The sequence below is a fragment of the Hakea prostrata genome, chromosome 10 (assembly GCF_041222555.1).
Source record: "Hakea prostrata isolate BN-2017 chromosome 10, UWA_Hpros_2, whole genome shotgun sequence".
In the NCBI taxonomy this organism is placed as follows: domain Eukaryota; kingdom Viridiplantae; phylum Streptophyta; class Magnoliopsida; order Proteales; family Proteaceae; genus Hakea; species Hakea prostrata.
This window is the reverse complement of record NC_142609.1, coordinates 45,825,023-45,843,580: the sequence shown is the minus strand read 5'-3', so window position 1 is coordinate 45,843,580 and position 18,558 is coordinate 45,825,023. Positions and strand designations below refer to the sequence as shown.

At 38.5% G+C, this 18,558-nt stretch overlaps 4 protein-coding genes, 1 long non-coding RNA gene and 1 other non-coding gene across 7 annotated transcripts; 3 read left to right on the top strand and 3 right to left on the bottom strand.

The window, feature by feature from the left end:
* The first annotated feature begins 580 nt into the window (after positions 1-580).
* Positions 581-3,082, top strand: LOC149003418 (uncharacterized). Its single transcript, XR_016170393.1, has 3 exons — positions 581-883; positions 1,019-1,169; positions 2,999-3,082. It is a non-coding gene; the product is annotated as an uncharacterized LOC149003418 (long non-coding RNA).
* On the bottom strand, positions 2,837-3,898 carry LOC149003417 (non-specific lipid transfer protein GPI-anchored 5-like). The gene is made up of 3 exons (XM_089138551.1): positions 3,399-3,898; positions 3,246-3,296; positions 2,837-3,149 (listed from the first exon to the last, which is right to left on the bottom strand). Exons 1-3 carry the CDS (start codon positions 3,721-3,723, stop codon positions 3,022-3,024), a joined length of 504 nt encoding a protein of 167 aa, XP_088994677.1. The 5' UTR covers positions 3,724-3,898; the 3' UTR covers positions 2,837-3,021.
* Positions 3,899-6,293: 2,395 nt separating this feature from the next.
* Positions 6,294-7,416, bottom strand: LOC149003416 (non-specific lipid transfer protein GPI-anchored 5-like). Of its 2 annotated transcripts, none has more exons than XM_089138106.1 (3): positions 7,039-7,416; positions 6,728-6,853; positions 6,294-6,640 (listed from the first exon to the last, which is right to left on the bottom strand). In XM_089138106.1, the coding sequence occupies exons 1-3, from the start codon at positions 7,367-7,369 to the stop codon at positions 6,504-6,506; spliced, it is 594 nt and encodes a 197-aa protein (XP_088994232.1). In that variant the 5' UTR covers positions 7,370-7,416; the 3' UTR covers positions 6,294-6,503. The 2 variants fall into 2 exon arrangements, with proteins under 2 accessions (XP_088994232.1, XP_088994233.1); XM_089138107.1 differs by having other exon boundaries at positions 6,728-6,850.
* Positions 7,417-8,634: 1,218 nt separating this feature from the next.
* Positions 8,635-8,707, top strand: TRNAR-CCU (transfer RNA arginine (anticodon CCU)). The gene has a single exon. It is a non-coding gene; the product is annotated as a tRNA-Arg (tRNA).
* Positions 8,708-9,211: 504 nt separating this feature from the next.
* On the top strand, positions 9,212-10,544 carry LOC149003414 (non-specific lipid transfer protein GPI-anchored 16-like). Its single transcript, XM_089138158.1, has 3 exons — positions 9,212-9,613; positions 9,704-9,790; positions 10,056-10,544. The coding sequence occupies exons 1-3, from the start codon at positions 9,271-9,273 to the stop codon at positions 10,283-10,285; spliced, it is 660 nt and encodes a 219-aa protein (XP_088994284.1). The 5' UTR covers positions 9,212-9,270; the 3' UTR covers positions 10,286-10,544.
* Positions 10,545-11,452: 908 nt separating this feature from the next.
* On the bottom strand, positions 11,453-18,370 carry SDE3 (P-loop containing nucleoside triphosphate hydrolases superfamily protein). Its single transcript, XM_089137797.1, has 5 exons — positions 18,155-18,370; positions 17,248-18,073; positions 16,994-17,164; positions 14,355-15,812; positions 11,453-12,799 (listed from the first exon to the last, which is right to left on the bottom strand). The coding sequence occupies exons 2-5, from the start codon at positions 18,031-18,033 to the stop codon at positions 12,557-12,559; spliced, it is 2,658 nt and encodes an 885-aa protein (XP_088993923.1). The 5' UTR covers positions 18,034-18,073; positions 18,155-18,370; the 3' UTR covers positions 11,453-12,556.
* Between the last annotated feature and the right edge of the window lie 188 nt (positions 18,371-18,558).

Genomic DNA, 18,558 nt, shown 5'->3' with positions numbered 1-18,558 from the left:
AGAGATTTTGTGGGCTTGGAGTGCATACAATTGCTTGGTTAGTCGCATATATTCTCATACTCAATTTTAGGGTTTAGGGTTTAGCAAAGTTGCCAAATCAACCTTCGTTGGACATGGTCTAGTCAGCATCATTAGGTTGGAGTTTGAATCTGCCCTGCTAGGGGAGCGCTCCGTGCTCCCTGACGGATTTTCTACCACAAAAACATGTGGAACTCATAGGTAAAAATCCTAAAACATTAAAAAAAAAAAAAATTCATCAATCCCTGTGAGTCCCACATGTTTTTGTGGTGGAAAACCGTCGGGCACAGAGCGCTCCCACCTGATGGGATGCAGATCCGGACTCATCAGGTTGTTCTTGGGATGAGTTAATGACTTAATGGTGTTCCCTCAGCTAGACAAGATAAACAAATAATTAAGAGTGTCAATTTGCAACCTCAATCAGTAAAATTGAACCAAATCAAACCTTAATGAATTGGTGTTGGGTTGAGGGGCAAAGCCCGAACAGTTTTAAGCTGGTAGATCTGTTAACTGAACCTAATGGCAAAAGGGATTTGCTTGGACCGTCAAGCTGGCTGTAAGATTAAAATTTTGGTCGAAATTTCGATCTCGTTGAAATTCAATGGTTGAGATTCAATTTCGACCGAGATTTCGGATTTGACTGTCCGAAATCTCGTCTCGACGTTAATGCCCGTCACCCAAGCAAAATTATGGCAAAAGCCTCAGGATCTGTCGCTTCTGATGTTGTCCTGTTAACTTGAAGTCAAACCATTATGATGTTTGCTTATTTTGCAATCGATCTACTATTGAGTCCCATTTTAGAATTTGAGCATTATCAGTTTCTGGTTTTCTTAGGGTTTGGCCACGCTTTCAGTTGGTGGATTAGGTCAGTATCAGTATGTCTATCTAGTCTTTCTGTAAATCAAAACTCGAAAACAAATCAATATGAATTTGGTTCGATCTGAATTGATTGATTGTTGGTTTACTTGAACTTTGACTATTTTGTTCACATGAATCTCAGATGGGAAGCACATTGTTTGCCAGAACGTGTGTAGGTGGGTTGTGATTTGTCGAAGGTTTGGTATCAAAAGTCCTCGTTTTGGTTGAGGAATGGCAGAAAAGAATTCGCCTTTTGAGGATCATGTTGAGAGTCTTGAGACATTCAACAAGAAGTAAGTTCGGTGGACACCATGTTTTGCATTCTCAGATTGCTTAATATTTTATACTTTTTTTTTTGTTTCTTATTCTGTTTTCGTAAGATAAATTTGATGTTATAATTTATTTATTTAGATGGACCCGTCAGGCTCATTTTGTTCTTTGCTATTTGAATACGCTCAGGCCAGAGAAGCAATCTTCTATGGTTTTGTGTGTGCTGAATTATATGCATTTATTGGGGTTTACATGCTTTTTGGAGATGACAGTACTGAGTCAACAAAGATGTTGAAACAGTGGAATGTGAAGATCAAAACTGTTTGTAAAGAATCATCAAGTGTTTTCCTTTCCTTGGGTTCTCTGTGTGCTCATTTTTCTTCTTATAGAAAGAGCCTTGGGTGTTGAATTCGTGCACAAATTAGCAAGAACAAGAGGCATTAGGATAGAGCTGCAGCTCTTGAAGTGTCAACTTATAAGTTTCTGATCCTGTTATGATTAGCTGTGCATCTGGTTGGGCATAAAATTCTAAAGCATGTCAATAATCGGTATCCCAATTTTTTCCAAGCCGTTCGGTCAGCATTTTTAGTATGTCAATGACCACAGGAGGAGAGCTTTTACATGGTGTCTCATTTAATTTCCTATTGTTAGTACTTGTGACGTTTTGTGCATTCTTGTATGTGTTGCTTGCATTGAACTTGACCTGCCAATGTCAACCCTTTTACTCATCAAGCTATGGTAATACCTATTCTGATTAACAATGTGCTGTTCATGGATGAAATAATTATGCATTTTAGATGTTCAATCTTGGGATATTTACCGAATCAGTGACATTGGATGGCAATTCCACACTTCAAACTGGGAGATGTTGGGATGGCAAACTAGGTGTTTTCAGGGATAAGGATTAATTCTTAATACGATTGTAGGAGTTTTAGGAGGTTCAGTTTTCCTAGATTTGGTGAGAGTTGGTGGATGCCCATCCTTTTCCAATCTAGGGTTTTAGAAGGTGCAGGAAGGCTTGGGTACTGTGTGGATACTGGATGCTTCTCCATATGCAATTTGGCTGGTTCTTTTCTTGGGTGCATAAGCAGCTGCTATAACAGACTGGTGGGAAGCTCTGAAGTTTTGAACATGGATGCTATGATAATGATAGCTGATGGATATCTGGAAGCCCTTGAATCTCTGGACATTTTTTTTTAGCTAGTGGCAAAGGAAATATTACTTAATGATGCTTGTCATCTATTTATTTGCATTTGGTAGAAATGCAAGTTTCTACTTCCTTTGCTTTTGGGTTGTCCTTGTTTTTAGTACTGTTAACTACTTGGTTTAACTTATCTTAATATCTTTGAAAGCTTCTAGATAATGAAAGTTTGCTTCAGTTATAGAATTAATTGCTTCTGTAGTATGCCAAGCATGAACTTAAAGCAGTTCCAGGTTTGTGCATTGGCTGTTTTTCATCATTTTCTATTAGAGGGGAGAGGGTAGGAAGGGTAATTAAGAGATCAATAATTTTTGGTTCTTGTTTTGTAACTTTGATGAATTAGTATATTCTGTCTTCCTTTTTATATTCATTCTCCTTGTTGTTTGCCCTTGGATCTTGATTCCTCGCCCAACCACCCCCGATCAACACGAATCATCATTTCATAACTAAAGATTCATCTTTATTTTGAGAGTGAGAGTAGTACAGCTCTTATTTAATAAATACTGATTACAAAACCCACCTAAAAAATAAATAATACATACCTCTCCTCTCAAAACAAAATAATGACAAGACCCATCTCTAAAAAGAAAGGTGTATTCCACTCAAACAAAGAAAAAGACTACATAAAGAATCATATTTAACTTTTAACAGGAACAGACATGGAGAAACAGATCTTAGAAGCTGGTGAAGGCTGAAGAATATGATGTAACAAAGAGAACGAAGAAGAGCAAAGAAAATGACAATTTGCCATTGCTTCCATCTGATGATTCATCTGTTGATGGGACAGTCTTGGATCCAGTTCCTGCATTAACAAGAATTATACATGAGATTAACAGCTTATTACACAATATGTAAGCCAAAATTCAGTCACTCAGGCCATTCTCTGAATATGTTGTACCTGATGATGGACTGCTGGGTGAATCTGCTGGTGATGGTGAAGCTGTAGCAGCTGCACAATGCGTGAAAAATTGACATAAGATTCAATTTTGATCCTAAACAGGTTTCTATAAAATGAACATGATCTTTGTAATTTTACTTAAGCTTCACTTACCATTGCATTTGCTAACAGATGGAGTTTGTACATTGCAGGCTCCAGGAAGTGCCAGTGCCTGGGTCTGGTTTATGTTGATCCCCAAAGAAGAGCCTCCACCGCTGAGGGCCTGGCACAGGCACTGTGGTTGTGACTTGACCACATTGGTAAGCTGAGAGCAGCACGAGGAAGACGGAGTTGATGAGTTCCCAGTTATGTAGTTGAGGCATGAAGACATGCTAACAAGCGCATTGGTGCAACTGGATTGAGCTGAGGCTCCTGCCCAGAGCATGGCCATAAGAACTGCTACCAAAGTGATTCCAATGCTCATCACTTTTGCTGCCATTTCAGTAACTGGGTAGTTTTGTCACACAAATATGTGGCGATCGAGATGGGGAGATGTGAGACTCAATTGCTCTGGGATGGTGTGCTATGTGTTCAGGGAGTTTGGGATGGAAGGAGAAGAGCAGAGCTTGGTGCCTTATAAGGAACAGAAGGTGAAATAGTGACAAAAGGAAATGGTTATATTGGTGGCCAAACATTGGCCTACTTTCTAACTGTTCCTTTGGTGAACAACTCCACCTTGATTTTTATATGTAATTCAAAACTCAAAAGACAATCAGGGAATCCAATCATTTATTGCCATTTCTAGTACTATAAAAGCAATCTAAAATCATGAATCGGTGCTTGTCAAGTAAGGTTCTGGGAAATCCTTAAATCACAATAATGGGAAAAGATCATCAAGTGATCTATCTTATAGGTCTCCTACCAGGATGAAATGGGTCCATTTTTGGTTATTTTTTCTTTTGCTTTTTTAACAAGTTGACTGACCAGATTAATTTTCCACCGCCCTCTCTACTGTGTTTCATGGCTTGGATGTTTGGCAAGCTAGTCTGGACCATAGTTGTTAGTTGACCTGAATTTTAATTTTGCTTGGTATGATTTGCCTGAACTTCTCAGGTTTCTGTTTGTCGGATCCCATATGATCCATTGATCTTATGGCTAAAACAGCTCAATCTTTTAGTCTTTTGACACAACAGCATCTGGTTGAATAGTTTATTGCTGTTTCTCAAGATGCTTTTGCAGCTGTTGTTACTTTTACTTTCTTTAATATATATTTCTTTTCATAAAATGAAAAGAAAAAAATCTAATCAAGTTACCTATATGTCATCAAGTGAAGATTCCAACCGAATAGATTGACATCATTCTGTTATTTTAGCAATTCCCACAACTAATTTTTTATGTTGGCAATTGTATCAAATGTTATCAAATGAACAATATTATAAGATACAAAAGGTCGATTTTTCAATATCAGGGAATGGGGTGCTCATTATTGAGAAATTTTATCGAGCCAATAAGGAAGCTTGGATAACATGTCGAAGCCCTGATCTTGAACCAAGTAAAGAGTTGGAAGTTTTAGGGTGTACATGCCCTAGAAGAGGATGGTTTAAGTGCAACACGGATGCTGCTGTGAAGGTGAAGGAATGCTATGCTTAATTAGCTGGGGTGATCCGAGATCAAGAAGGCCTGTTCAGAGGAGGATTTGCTATCAAGATTCCTCTATGCCATGAGTAAATGCGGAAATGCGTGCAATCAAAAAAGGGGTAAAGGTAGCGTTGGATATAGGAGCATGGCCTCTCCAAATAGAATCAGACTCGCTGAAGGTCATAAGTTTATTGGACCCAGAAGTTAACGAGCAAGGATCGATGGGAAGATTAGTTGCTGAAATTCGAAGCCTATATTCTTCTCGAGGCCATGTTAGATTTGGTTATGTGAGACATCAAAATAACATGGCTGCTGATTGGTTGTCTAAGAGGCAGTTAATTGAAAGGGAGGGTCTGATCTTTTTTAATGATCCCCACAAGAAATGACAGATATCCTCAGAGAGGATTTTCTCAAGAATTGTGCTTTAGTTTGATTTGGTTATGTTTTTTGGGTCTTTAGACCCTATTTTGTAACAAAAAAAAAAAAAAAAAGGGTTAATTTTCATCTTTAACTCCTGAGATTTGATTCAATCATTTTTAACTCAAAAAGAATTGATAACTTGCATCTGCCTCCTTTGTAGGATAAAAAACCATTTGAAGACAAATAGTCAATTTTAGGATAAAAATACTCTTATACCTTTTTAATTTCTTTTCTTCACATTTAGACCTGAATTTTTGAATATTATATTTACTTACCCTTGTGATTTTTTGAATTTAAGAAAATTAGCCCAATGAAAACCAAATGAGGGGGCTTCGCTGCTGGGGTCCAATACAATTTCTTTCATGTGTATATGGCAGGTCACTAGATTTTTAGTTTGTGTCTCAGATCAACACAAGATGAAATAGTAAACATAGAGAGAGAGGGGAAGGATAGAGATATTCTCTTCTTCTTCTTTGGCATCTTCCTCAGAGAGAGCACTTTAAGGTTTCTGAGATTGGCTCTACGCCTTCTTCTCCAATTGTCTTCTGGGTTTACGAGGGTTACCTGCTTCTGGGCATTGATACAAACAAGAAATGATGCTTGGATTCGTCAAAAGCTTAAGAGCGAATAATAACAAGTTAAAATCTACCTTCCTAACGTAATTCGATCCAATCTAATGCCCAGTAACTGAATGAGAGTTGGGTTTTAGTGGTATAGTTGTGGGAGTGGGAGAGGAGAAACAAAGAAGGAGGAGCAGATTCTAAGAAACCCGTCTTGTCTTTTTTAGGCATTCGAACCCAGAAATGGTTGTTTTCTTTTTCGACAGAATCTAGACCTCTTTTTGAGATTACAACATTCAAACAAAATGATAAAAAAAACATTCAACATTCAAATCATTTTTTCTGAAGCCACAGGAGAGAGGAAGATGCAAGTTATCAATTTTTTTTGATTAAAAATGATTTGAATCACACCTCGGGGGTTAAAGATGAAAATTACCCTTTCTTATAGACATCTTAAGGAACAAACATATCATCTTAAGCCCAATGGCGAGAAAATACTTTATTTTTACTTGTCATAATACACGAAATGCTGTGTCTAATAGTACAGCAAGGAAATGATCTTTTGTTTAATACACGAATCAAACAATCTGAGAAAAGAAAAAAAAATTGCAAAATGGGAAACTGATGTTGCAAAATCACTGCCACAAGCAGAATCTGGAACTCAGAAGCTGGTAAGAGTTGAAACAAATGAAGCCACCAACAGAAGCAACACAACAAGCTCATGGCATGGTGACCTTATCAGTCTAGCTCCTCCAGATGTTTCTATCCCTGTAGATGGCACTGTCTTTGACCCAGTTCCTGAAAACCAGCAAACCAATCATCAATCCATTAAAACAAAAAGAAAAAAAAAAAATTACTAGAGCAGAATTTCTGTGTCTACCATACCTGAAGGAGTGTCTGAAACTGGAGCAGTTGCAGGATCTGTATCTCCATTAGAAGTAGTACTAGCAGTAGGATAAGAAGCCTCAGGAGATTCCGTCGCCGGAGAAGTCGATGGTCCATTCACAGCTGCTATCCACAAATTAATCAAATTTATATTCTAATATAGATCATCGGATTAGTTACGATGCAATGTCATAATAAGCATTAATTTCAAAATACATAATAGGGATGCAATGCTATAAGCAAACCTTGTGCATAAACATATCAAATATTACACATCAAAATCATTAGTTAGAGTAAGTGATGAGGTTTACCATTGCAGGCACTGATTGATGGAGTCTGGACACTGCAAGCACCAGGAAGTGCTCGAGCAAGTGTTTGATTAACTGCAATACCCAAAGCTGTAGAAACACCACCATTGAGAACCTGGCAAAGACATTGAGGCTGAGATTGAACTACGCTGGAAAGCTGTTGGCAGCAAGAAGATGATGGGTTTGATGAATTTCCTCTAATGTAGCTAAGACAAGGTGCCATGCCAACAATCGCATTTGTGCAACTCGATTGAGCCACAGCAACTCCAGCCCAGTAAAGCACTGCAAGAGCTACTGCTACAAGACCCATCTCAATCCCTTTCGTTGCTGCCATTTTTCTGATGTTGCAGAAGGTGATGAACAAGCTGAATGTGTTGTATGTCTGGGCTTCTGGTGTGGATTCTGGAGGGAGAACTAGCTTAGTATTTAAATTAAAAGCTGGAGAGTGGAGACGAAAACTAAATTGGGGTTTTTAGTTGGCCAACTCTTCCTAAATTATGGGGCTTTTAGAGTGGCACAAACCATATCCCTGACGTGTCAATCTAGATTGAAAGGGACTAGTAGATGTTTATGGATTTTCATTGATGAATAATGGAAAGTTCACCAACCCAATATAGAAGTACAGGTGAACAATGACCTTCAACTTCATCAAATGGCAACAAGCATTAGAGTTTCAATTTTGGAAGATTTGTCTGTATTGCAGGTTGCCATCGAGGGATCAAATATTGAACTTTCACATAAAAAATAGTGATTCTTCTACTCATTGTTCTTACCGTTAATTTTTTTTTGGCATATGGGAGGCTAAGTATGATATGACATAGAAAAAGGGTCAAGATGAGAAAATGGAAAAGAGGATGGAGGAATTTCAAAATATTGAAGAGAGGACGCCGGACAAATGTTAATATTTCATAAAGAGATGATTAGAGGAGAAATTTCAAAAAATCTAAGGAGGGCCATGCCCCCTGGTCCAAAGTAGCTCTGCCCTTGTTTGTTTCAATCGAAGTAGTAGCATTTTGGGATTGAGCTCGTAACCTTGTTAGCTCTAAATCTGTGCAATAAAATTTTGCTTTTAAGTCAACGTGCTTGATTGATAAGACTAATACCTCTTAGGCTGCGTTTGTTTGCAAAGCTGGGGTGGGGGAAAAAAACATGTGGGCTCCATGTGTAGTGAGGTGAGAGAAAAGGAAAATGTTTTGTTGAAAAATGATAGTGGTAGATCCACTTTTTACTTTTCCAAACTTTTTCACAAAATTCGACCAAATTTGTGAGATTTTAAAATGGCTTGGTGTGAGAATGTTGAGCTGCCACATCATCAGATAAGTTTCCTTGATTCAAGGAAGTTTGCTCTTAATTTCCCACCCCAAACAACCAAACAACTTACAATTTTGGGATTTAAGGGAAAAGTAAGAAATCTACATTTTTTTTAAAGAATTTTCCCACCCTACTTTTATTCTAACAAACAAATGTAGTCTTAGTGAAAGAGGTCGTGGATTTGATTCTTGTTGATGGCATACGTAATATTTTTACCGTGAATGATGAAGGTCTGATGGCAATGATGAGACATTTAAAATAATATAAACTAAGTGAACGTATATATCAGCGCCTGTAGCTCAGTGGATAGAGCGTCTGTTTCCTAAGCAGAAAGTCGTAGGTTCGACCCCTACCTGGCGCGATCAGTTTTTTGCGTTTCTGTTTTAGAAAATCGTTTTCGTATGTTGCAACTTTCTATATTTTTTTCAATTTCTGCTCCAGTAAAGCGTTTTTGGGTGATTTTGGGTTTCTGTTTCAGGAAACAATCCAGGGATCCAGGACCCCTTTTGTTCTTTCATTTAATTTAGCTTTAATGAACAGAACATCACTATTTAGGTTGACTCGCCAAGCTATGGCAAGAATCACAGGTAGGGTTATAAAATTTTCAGAAACCCAATCAACAAGTTAATTAAGAACCCCAGAATTAGGGATAATAGGCCAACCCCACCTAATTAATCTCGACACAAAAAGGAAATAGTTCACCAGCCATTAACAGAAAGTTAGTTATAGTAGTTGAGCTCCAAAACCCACTTCAAATCTAACTCTTTTCTTTTCCCTCCACATTACCACTTTTCCTATCTTATAAATCCCCCTTGTTCCAATCTCTTCTCCTCAACTCATTCCATTCTTTTTCCAATTCATCTCTGCTTCTCCTCAAAACTACCATCAATCTGCTTCTCTCCATACTTAACCAAAACCACAAATATGGAAGGGTTCAAAGGTTTCAACTGGAGCTTCATTGCCATTTCATCACTAACATTAATGATGTGTGTAATGCCAGTATTTAGTCAGTTCAACACAGCTTGTGCAAGCTCAATGATCACTACCTTTACTCCTTGTTTGAGTTATATCACAGGAAGTACTGCCAATGGTGCTTCACCAACTGCTGATTGTTGTAGATCACTTAAGGCCCTTGTGACTAATGGAATGAGCTGCGCGTGCCTTGTCGTCACTGGAAATGTTCCATTAAACTTACCCGTCAACCAGAGCCTTGCCATCTCCCTCCCAAGTGCTTGTAACATGCCCAGTATCCCTATGCAGTGCCAAGGTAAAGTTTCAATGCATGAACAAGGTCTAACGCTTGAGTCATTAGATAGAAATACTTTGATTCACTAATGTGGGTTCACTTTGTTTTCAGCTGCTGGTGCTCCTCTTCCTGCCCCAGGTCCTGTTGCATTGGGGCCAACTCTTTCTCCCTCTACTGACCTTTCCCCTAGTCCTACAGGTAATGAATTCCCCGCGTCTAGATGTTTATGCATATAGATGTGGATCACTAGAGTCTGGATCCTCTACTCGTTAGGGTAGAGGTTTGTGTTCTCATCACACTTCTCTACCATACAATAGGGAGGATCTGGACTTGGGTCGCCATGCCTAATGCATTATTGATTAGTGCTCTTTATTCTAATGGATAATAACTTTTTGAGCTCTAGTTAAATATCGGATCTGGGTTAATTAAGATGTTAAATAATGGCTTCCTCTCTGTCAAGCAGCTTCTGTGATCCCAGAATCAACATCAGGGGAGGCTCCAGCTCTATCACCTCAGCCAGAAACCTCAACTGGATTATCTCCAGCATCTTCACCAGTAAGCACGAAATCTCCAACAAATCCAGGAATCAAGCCAGTTGTGACCTCATCAGATGCTAATCTCTCTCACAGTTCCTCATCAACTCTCCTCTTATTTGTTGTTGGAGCTATGATCTTGAAAGTACCATTAAATTAGAACCTTTCTTTGTCACCCATGTAAAATTATTTCTTGTACTATGATTAAAGAATGTCCTATGTATCTGTATTTGTTTCTTTCTATTTTTTTCCACCCAACTTCTTCTTAGGGGTCTGAGATTATTCTCTATGCATTGACCTGATCAGAGTGTACCCTATTTGTTATTTTATAAACCCAGTTTCATTAAACCAGGCATGAATAATGTGTTTGATCCGCTCCAATTGTCATCCATTAAATCATGCTTCATTCATGAATAGAACATCAAAGCCAAAGCCTGTAAAGACTCAAGATCATCAGTGTATGTGAAGCTGTGGTTGTTCCCCAATTACAAATATACCCATTTCAGGCAACTACAAGATTAATTACCACAGGGGCATTTCAGGAATAATGTCGAAAAATACTAGCTTTCCCCTGGTATGGAAAGAACTGAAGAAGAGGATTGCAAGTCAGAAAACAGTAGGTGTCGCAGCAAAAATGGGATCAAGGGGACTGGTTTTGGCAAGGTGTACATGGTTTAATTTCAGGCCTACCATGTTTTCTTCTTCTTGTGATTCTACCTTTCATGGTTAAAGCTCAATATCTTGGTTGCTCAACCCAAGGCGAGGTAGGCCTGAAAACCTTCAATCTTGCTTGAATTACCAAGATAAAAAGCACCATGGATGCTTGCTGCCAAGTTCTTAATCAAGTCGACAAGATTGGATATCACTGTTTGTGCTCGCTATTATCTTCCACTACCACAAGCTCAATCTCAACTCCCCCACTTTTACTGCCATTTGCAAATTTTTACATATATGTGCCTCCTTTGAAGCAATGTCCAGGAAGCAATAACGGTTTGATCAGCAAAATTTACATTTTTCTTGTAAGAGAGAATTAATTTTCTAGTCAAGTTACTCATCAGATTTTCTGGCTTCCAATACCAGCTCTACTGGTTCTACCACCCATCATCAATGGCACAGAACTCACAAATCCACCTCCTAGCTTCATGCCACCGTCACTGCCACCACTGCCATTTCTACCACCACCTGGCATACAGACATTGATGAACTTGACTCAGGGTAAGAGCTTCACAACGGAAGGAGACGGGCAACCACATCCCAACAAGAACAGTCTATTAAATGTGACCATGCCGGATAAAATTAGCGGGATGGTGAGGTCATATTTGTACAGTGGAGAGTGCAGAAAGCAGGCCAAGATCTGGACCAACTTGGGGGTGGTATTGGTTCTAGTAATTCTTCTCCAGACAAACATTCTGTAAAGATAATCTGGTTTCCTTTACACTGAAAAATTTAAGTTAATGAAGTACCAGAGTTCAAGTAAAAACTTCTTTTTCTGGTTTTCTACTGATAATTCACTACCCCTATAATAGGCAAGAAAATTGTTGGCAGATTGATTTAAGTTTCCAGAATGTAACTGATCAACCAAAAGGAAAGGTTGAATTAGTCACCAGAACACTTCCTAGAATTCTGTTGGCTGAAATACAATCAGAGAGATCTATCTACACTTCAATCACACCATAATAACTGTGAGATGTGATCCAGTTGTGAATTAGTCAACAAAACACTGACTTGAAGGTTCTGAAAATTCTTCAGCCTCATAGATACGATCGTCCACTAGAATCAGATGAGTGTTCAACTTTACCATCAAAACTTGGGCAGATTCATCTAAAATAATGTCAATCAACAACAGCAGCATTCAGCTTTTACTAAAAATGTATCAAAAATTGCAGCTTAGATTTTGGGTAAACAATAAACAGCTCATTATTAGGAGTAACAACACCACAACTCAAGATTATCCAATATACAACAAAATACACCCTATTTCAATATTCAAATAACAAGCTGCAGTACATCAAGATGATGATGCATTGGGGGGACTGAACTGCTGTCATAGTATAATAACGCCTTTAGAAACAAATTACCAAACCAGAAATATTTCAATTATCATATAAATTGTAACAGTAACAACTAACAACTGAAGATCATCCAATATACTAAAAAGGTCGTTCTCTTTACACTCTAATAAATAGAAACATCTCTAACCAAATGGATCAGTTATAATATCTATAATTACCCTTTTTTAACCTATGGTATATACTAGGAAAGAAAATATTCTTCACAGAATGAAAAAAACCTAAAGAAAGACCCTCACCCATCAGCACTCTACGCACTCATTTAAACTCCTCTTTTCTTTCTTTTCTTGAGGTGGTCTCTTTTTTTTTTTTTTTTTGGTTGCAGGGTAGTAAAAGAAACATGCAGTGCCATAGGAATTTGTTTACTTCCAGCCATCTGACCATTCAGCTTCATCAGTTACGGGTGTAAATGTCTCAACTGCCTGGAAGGACTCATCACCCAATCCTGCATTGTCAGAGGGCTGTGAATTGTCTTCACCAGCCCAGTATTCCTCTGGTTTCTCCTGTTCTTGCTCTGGCTCTAGTTCTTGCCTCTCAGGGAGAGGACAACCCTGATAAGAGTTGTTGTCAGAACACTGCCACAAAATCTTAGCCCAGTAAGGGTCCTGCAAAACAAAACAAGATTAGCACCCCACACATACAAAACCAAGCCATTTAATGACAAGAACTCCAAGGCTGTGCCTGAAAAGAACATGGGATAAAAGAACTTCATTTTGGTTAGCAACGTACATTGAGATCATATTTTATTACCCAAGAAGAAATCATAACCTCCACAGCAATGAAATAGAAATGACTTTATCTGTTGAAATCTTAAAATGTGCTCATTCTGAATTCAAATTAAACTGACTACTTCCATTCCAAGTGGTTTAACTGTGGTTCAATAAATGTTTTTACAAACTTATGGTTCTGTATTGGAACTCCAAGCACAAGAGGAATAGAGATGTCATGTTGAAAATGTGAAAGCCCAAAAGTTCAATGAATATTTGAAAGAGGCCAAACAACTGGGCCATTCTATCTAAATCTGAACAATGTCAATATACCAAAGAAAAAAGAGTGGCACTAGGCCAAGCACAAAAGAGTCCCTGATTTTGAGCAACAAAGATAGCATGATTAACCTGAACCTTTCAATAGGGAGGATGCCCACTCCATTGACCATTTCAAAAATTTAGTGTCAAACTTAACCCTAACTTACAGCCCACCATGTATTGGTCTTTGACCATTTTTTTGACTATCAATCAACTTTACCCCTATTTTGGAACAATTGGAGATTTTGTTTAACTATAATTTTTACTGGTGGACAAAGAAAGATGGAACCTACCTGTACACCAGACAGCCAGCCAGATGGCAGCCCATTTTCCAACCTTCCTTTTCTCCATTTTTCACCAATAATGACAGCCCAACAAAAACACCAGGTAAATGGGCTACTTTGTCATGGTTTCTACTTTATATTTCCTTATGAGAGAAGGCTGTCAAGCCCTTTAACTCCCTCCACCAACCCCCAAACATAACTACAGAGTTCCAAAAATTTATATAATGCTATCAAGTCCATATTAACCACTCTAAACCTTAGACCAAATTGACAGGGAACCAGACTAATTCTTCTCTTCCTGTAACATTTTTCTAGATCTACACATAAGCTGAGCTCCTAATTTAAGATAGGCAACTGGTGTCATTGGTAATTTAGGGCTTAATTTCATTATGGACTATAATTGAGGATCCCTAGTCAGTGATTTATCATGTAATGAGTAACAGCATAAGTGTGCAGCTCTGCAGCATGCCGATCTCATAGATTCTAATAGATTAACTAAACGTATTGGTTAAAAAAAATTAATAATAATAATAAAAAGAAGAAGAGAAAGAAAAGAAAAGAAAAGAAAAGAGAACAAGCAATAACCATGGTTCCTAGAGACATCAAACCTAACAAAATGAGGAACAGACTACGATGATGAAGGAAAAGGAACAAATGAAGAATTGATCATTTTGGACGCTGTCAAGCATAACTACACATAGACAGAAACTAATTTTCACGCATATGGTTCTTATGAAAATGAATATTTAGAGCAATATCCAGGGATGAAACAGACATTTTCTATTACCACCCTGTGCAAGAAGAACATCAAAATTGAATGAGCAGATTAAAGCTGATTCATAGCATTATACCTTGCAGATAATATGTGGGTTCCCGACAATTATGAGCAAAGATCTTGCACGAGTAATAGCAACATTAAATCTCTTCGGATTGCTGAGAAATCCCAAACAATGTGCTTTATCAAATTCGTTGTGCTTGACAGTAGATCTGACAGTAGAAACAATTATAAATTCCCTTTCTTGTCCCTGAAATTGTTCTACACTTCCAACCTTTATATCCTGCATATCCAGATTTTCAAGGGCTTTCTGTAACTTAAGTACTTGCTGGCGATAAGGAGTTATTATCCCAACATCTGACTCGTTCACTCCACCCCTTGATTTCAGCTTCCGGATGATCTCTACAACCTTGCTAGCTTCAATCCGATTAAACCACGACGGGTTATTGCCTTCCCTTTCATCACATCCTTGAATCCCAACGAACATCACTGGATACTCTTTGTTTGGAAGGAGGTCGGCCCATGAACACATAGTGGCATTTATCTCCTCTTTACAGGCAAGCAATTCCCCATTATAGAAAAGCCTCGAAGGTAATTCCAGGATTGCTGGGTGGCATCGGTAATTTCTCACCAGTTTTGTGACATAATTTGCATCCTCACTGTAGTAAAAGTCACATTCAAAGAGCCTCTCTAGGTATGATTTTCCTAAACCAGATGATTCTGCTTCTCTGCTGTAGATAACAGGGCCTAATTGCATTGGATCCCCAGCCAAAACAACAACAGTTTCCTTTCGACAAAGGTTCGAAATAGGGACCATTGTCTCTGGTTCAGAAGCTTGGCCAGCCTCATCCAAGAAAATATGGGAAAAGTGCCCACGTCTGATGCCTTCTCTACATAGGTAAGACGCGCTCATATAAGTGGATACGATGATCCTATAGTGCATCAAAGCCCTCAATGGAGGACACTTGAAGATGTGATCCTCAAAGAAGCAAAAACGTATGAGATCAGAATCAAGGTCTTCATAACAACGGTTTTGAGCATTTAACCTGAATATCTCATCTTCCCGAACCTCAATGATATCCTTAGAGGTCAGCCTCTGTAATATGTGATCTGCAGCATAATTAGAGGCGGCACAAACGAGAATCCTGTTCTTCTTTCTACTTGTATAAATCTGCATGATTGCTTCCACCAATGTCAGGGTCTTACCTGTACCTGGTGGCCCATGGATCACATAAGGTGGTGCACCTTTGCAACCCAATATCATTTCAACTGAAACCATCTGCTCTTCATTAAGCTTCTGATTTAAGGGAATGATTGGGTTTGTTTGGATCACCCTATTTTTGGATATTAGCGATGGAAAGAGCACAACATTGTCTAGCTTTTGGGCTGCATCAACAGCATGATATTGCCTCCTATAATTGATCCTATTGTAACTGAATCTTATGTTATATGTGTCAGCATCATTTTGCCGGTGGTGAAAATCATCGGCAAACCTCAATAACACTTCATCAGCTTCAACTCGATGAATGAACCCCTGCACATAACACAGACAGAAATTAACCCCTTTTTCTTTGGGTGGAGGAGACAGTTAGGCTATTTTAAACCTTAGACCATTGGCATCTGTGGAAAAATGATTCTTGAAGACTGCAGTGATTAACATTTGACTTCCCAAGAATAAGTATTCCTCACCTCACAGAAATGCTATAGCTAAAAAAATATTACTGTTTATCTAACTTCATTGCTTTGGGGTCAAAGCTTTGAGATACAATCTCTTTGAATGGAGAACAAAACCAATAACAAACTTTTTATGATTAATATTCATAACCTGGAGTTGATTAAAAACCCTGAAGACATCCCAACAGCAATTCCTCAAATATGTGTCCAAAGGATCATGATTCCAAGATTTTGGAGAAACATCAGGGTATATTATATGAGAAAAAAGTTAAAAGATAGGAATCCATTGATTAAAGTAAAATTTTGTCAGAACCTTGAGTAATCACATTACAAAATCCAACAAAATAAAAAATTCAACTTAAAAATTTCAGAACTTTTCACATCTGTAAAGTACAAAATCATATTTTACTTCAGAGTAGAACAATTGTTACAAGTTAAAAGCCATCCCATCAAAATCAGCCTCAGATATTTATTTTGGAGCAAAACGTGGGTTCCTTAAACAGGCCCAGTTTAACTAGAGTTATGCTGGTTGTGGTAGCCAAATGTCTTACTCTATTATAAATAAAGACAATCACTACCACCACTGGATTGTTTTAGCTGGGAGATTGCCTATGCAGCAGTGACGCCAATCATCCATACATAAGCCATGTCACTTTTCATACTGGAACCAACCTTTGAGCTGGTTTGGGACTATGGAAAATTAAATAAACTTAACTTTTAAGATAATGGCCCACAACAGATAAGAGGGATAACCGTTTTCTCATCATTTGTGCTTTGCTAACTTTTCTCAATTACTTACGGCAAAGACAATTCTATTACAAAATTGGAACAAAGCTTACGATTTACAAATCTTTAATGATTTGGAAGTAAAAGCACATTGAGTTCTCAAAACCAGAGACAAGTCTAACAGCATTCACACTGCATTATCCAGCACTCGCCATGCATTGATTTTAAGATGATGAAGTGACTAACATAGAATGTTCTTCCATTAACAAATAAACAAGGGGCTTACAACACAAAGTTGCAGAGCTAAAAATGAACCTGATATGGTAGGCGGTTATCATGTGGATCTGCAGTAAGCTTGGCAAAAACATAGTCACCACAGACCAATGAAGGCCTTTTCTCAGCCAATCCAGGTACCAATAGGGCCAAGAATCGATTGCCTCTCTTCTTCATGGTGACACATTCCATGTCATGGGCTCTCATTTCTTCCTGTAACAGAAATTCGTTAATTGCAGTGACAGAAACAAAGGATAGCATTTACAGTATTTACTCAGAAAGTTTCTGAAAATTACCTCCATGTGTATTTCTTCAATAACTAGCAAAGTGCTGAAGTATTCAACATAATTCTCCCTTGTCAGACCTTCTTTGATGACGTAAGGAACTTCTTTACTCTCCACCATATCCCTAATGTTTTCCGGGATCGGATACATAGGAAGCCTATTCTTGAAATTTTGTGCTGGTGCTGGCCCTGCAGGACGAGAGCCTGCCACATACTCCTTAACTGCAAAGTTTTTCTTTTTGGGGGCTCTTGAATAGGGCCTAACTGCAGACAGAGATTGGGCGACTTTATCTTCCGCCAAAAGAAAAACAACACGCTCAAACCTGTCATCACCAACATCAAAATGCACCACTGATGTGTGCAAACCAATGTCCTTTGGCTTACATGATAACCATACTGTGAGAGTCTGTCCTGGCTGAAGGACTCTATCATCTAATTGAAATGATTCCAAGAAGCCTCGAATGGTCTCCACATCTGAATCCCCTGAAGGAGGTTTCATCACAGACAGAGTGTAAGAATCCGCTGGGTTCGAACAGTAAATCTTGACAGCCCAAAGTTCCACTGGTTCATGGGTGGTATTTTGCATTGTGATAGAATCAAAAGCTGTTTCCCCCACAAAAATGGATTGAGGCTTCCCACCACTAAAAGGGAATGGAGCAGAAATAACAATCGGACCTTCATCAACTGGACTGTAACTGCATACTGATTTATCATCCTCATAATCAATAAACCCAATCTCTCCTTTGTTCCCAATGTAAGAGTTCTCCTCATCCCAATCGTTTCCCTTAATGCTACCCATCAGAAAAATCGATGTTTGTGCTAACCAATACAATCAGTTCCTGAATCAAACCCAACAATATTCGTTTAGCATTGTATGAACAATTGAATACCTACATTTACTTAACAGGAAACGCATTTACCTCGCCTATCACCTGCAACGTCACTGCTCGACACTCCAGCCCTTCGTCAGCTACAAACAGAAGATCATCGCGACAATGGCAATTTCCTGCGATTCTGCGAGGTTTCGAGGCCAAAACCTAACCATTTCTTCTTCAAAATCTCACTCCCGGCTACTCGACTATTCACATCGTCTACTTTTTCTGCAGTTACGAGCTCTTCATACTTCCCATACTTCTTCCCGTTTTTAGACGATCATAATTGTCAGTCGTCTCTCAGTATATTAGCCGTCGATCCTTACCTCAAAATGAGATTTTTTTTCTTCTTTTTTCTTTAACCCATTAGATGCTTTCCACGTCATCACGTTTAAATCCAACGGCTAAATATCAAAAGAGTGGAATGCGCTTGTAAGTATAGTTTTTGGTTC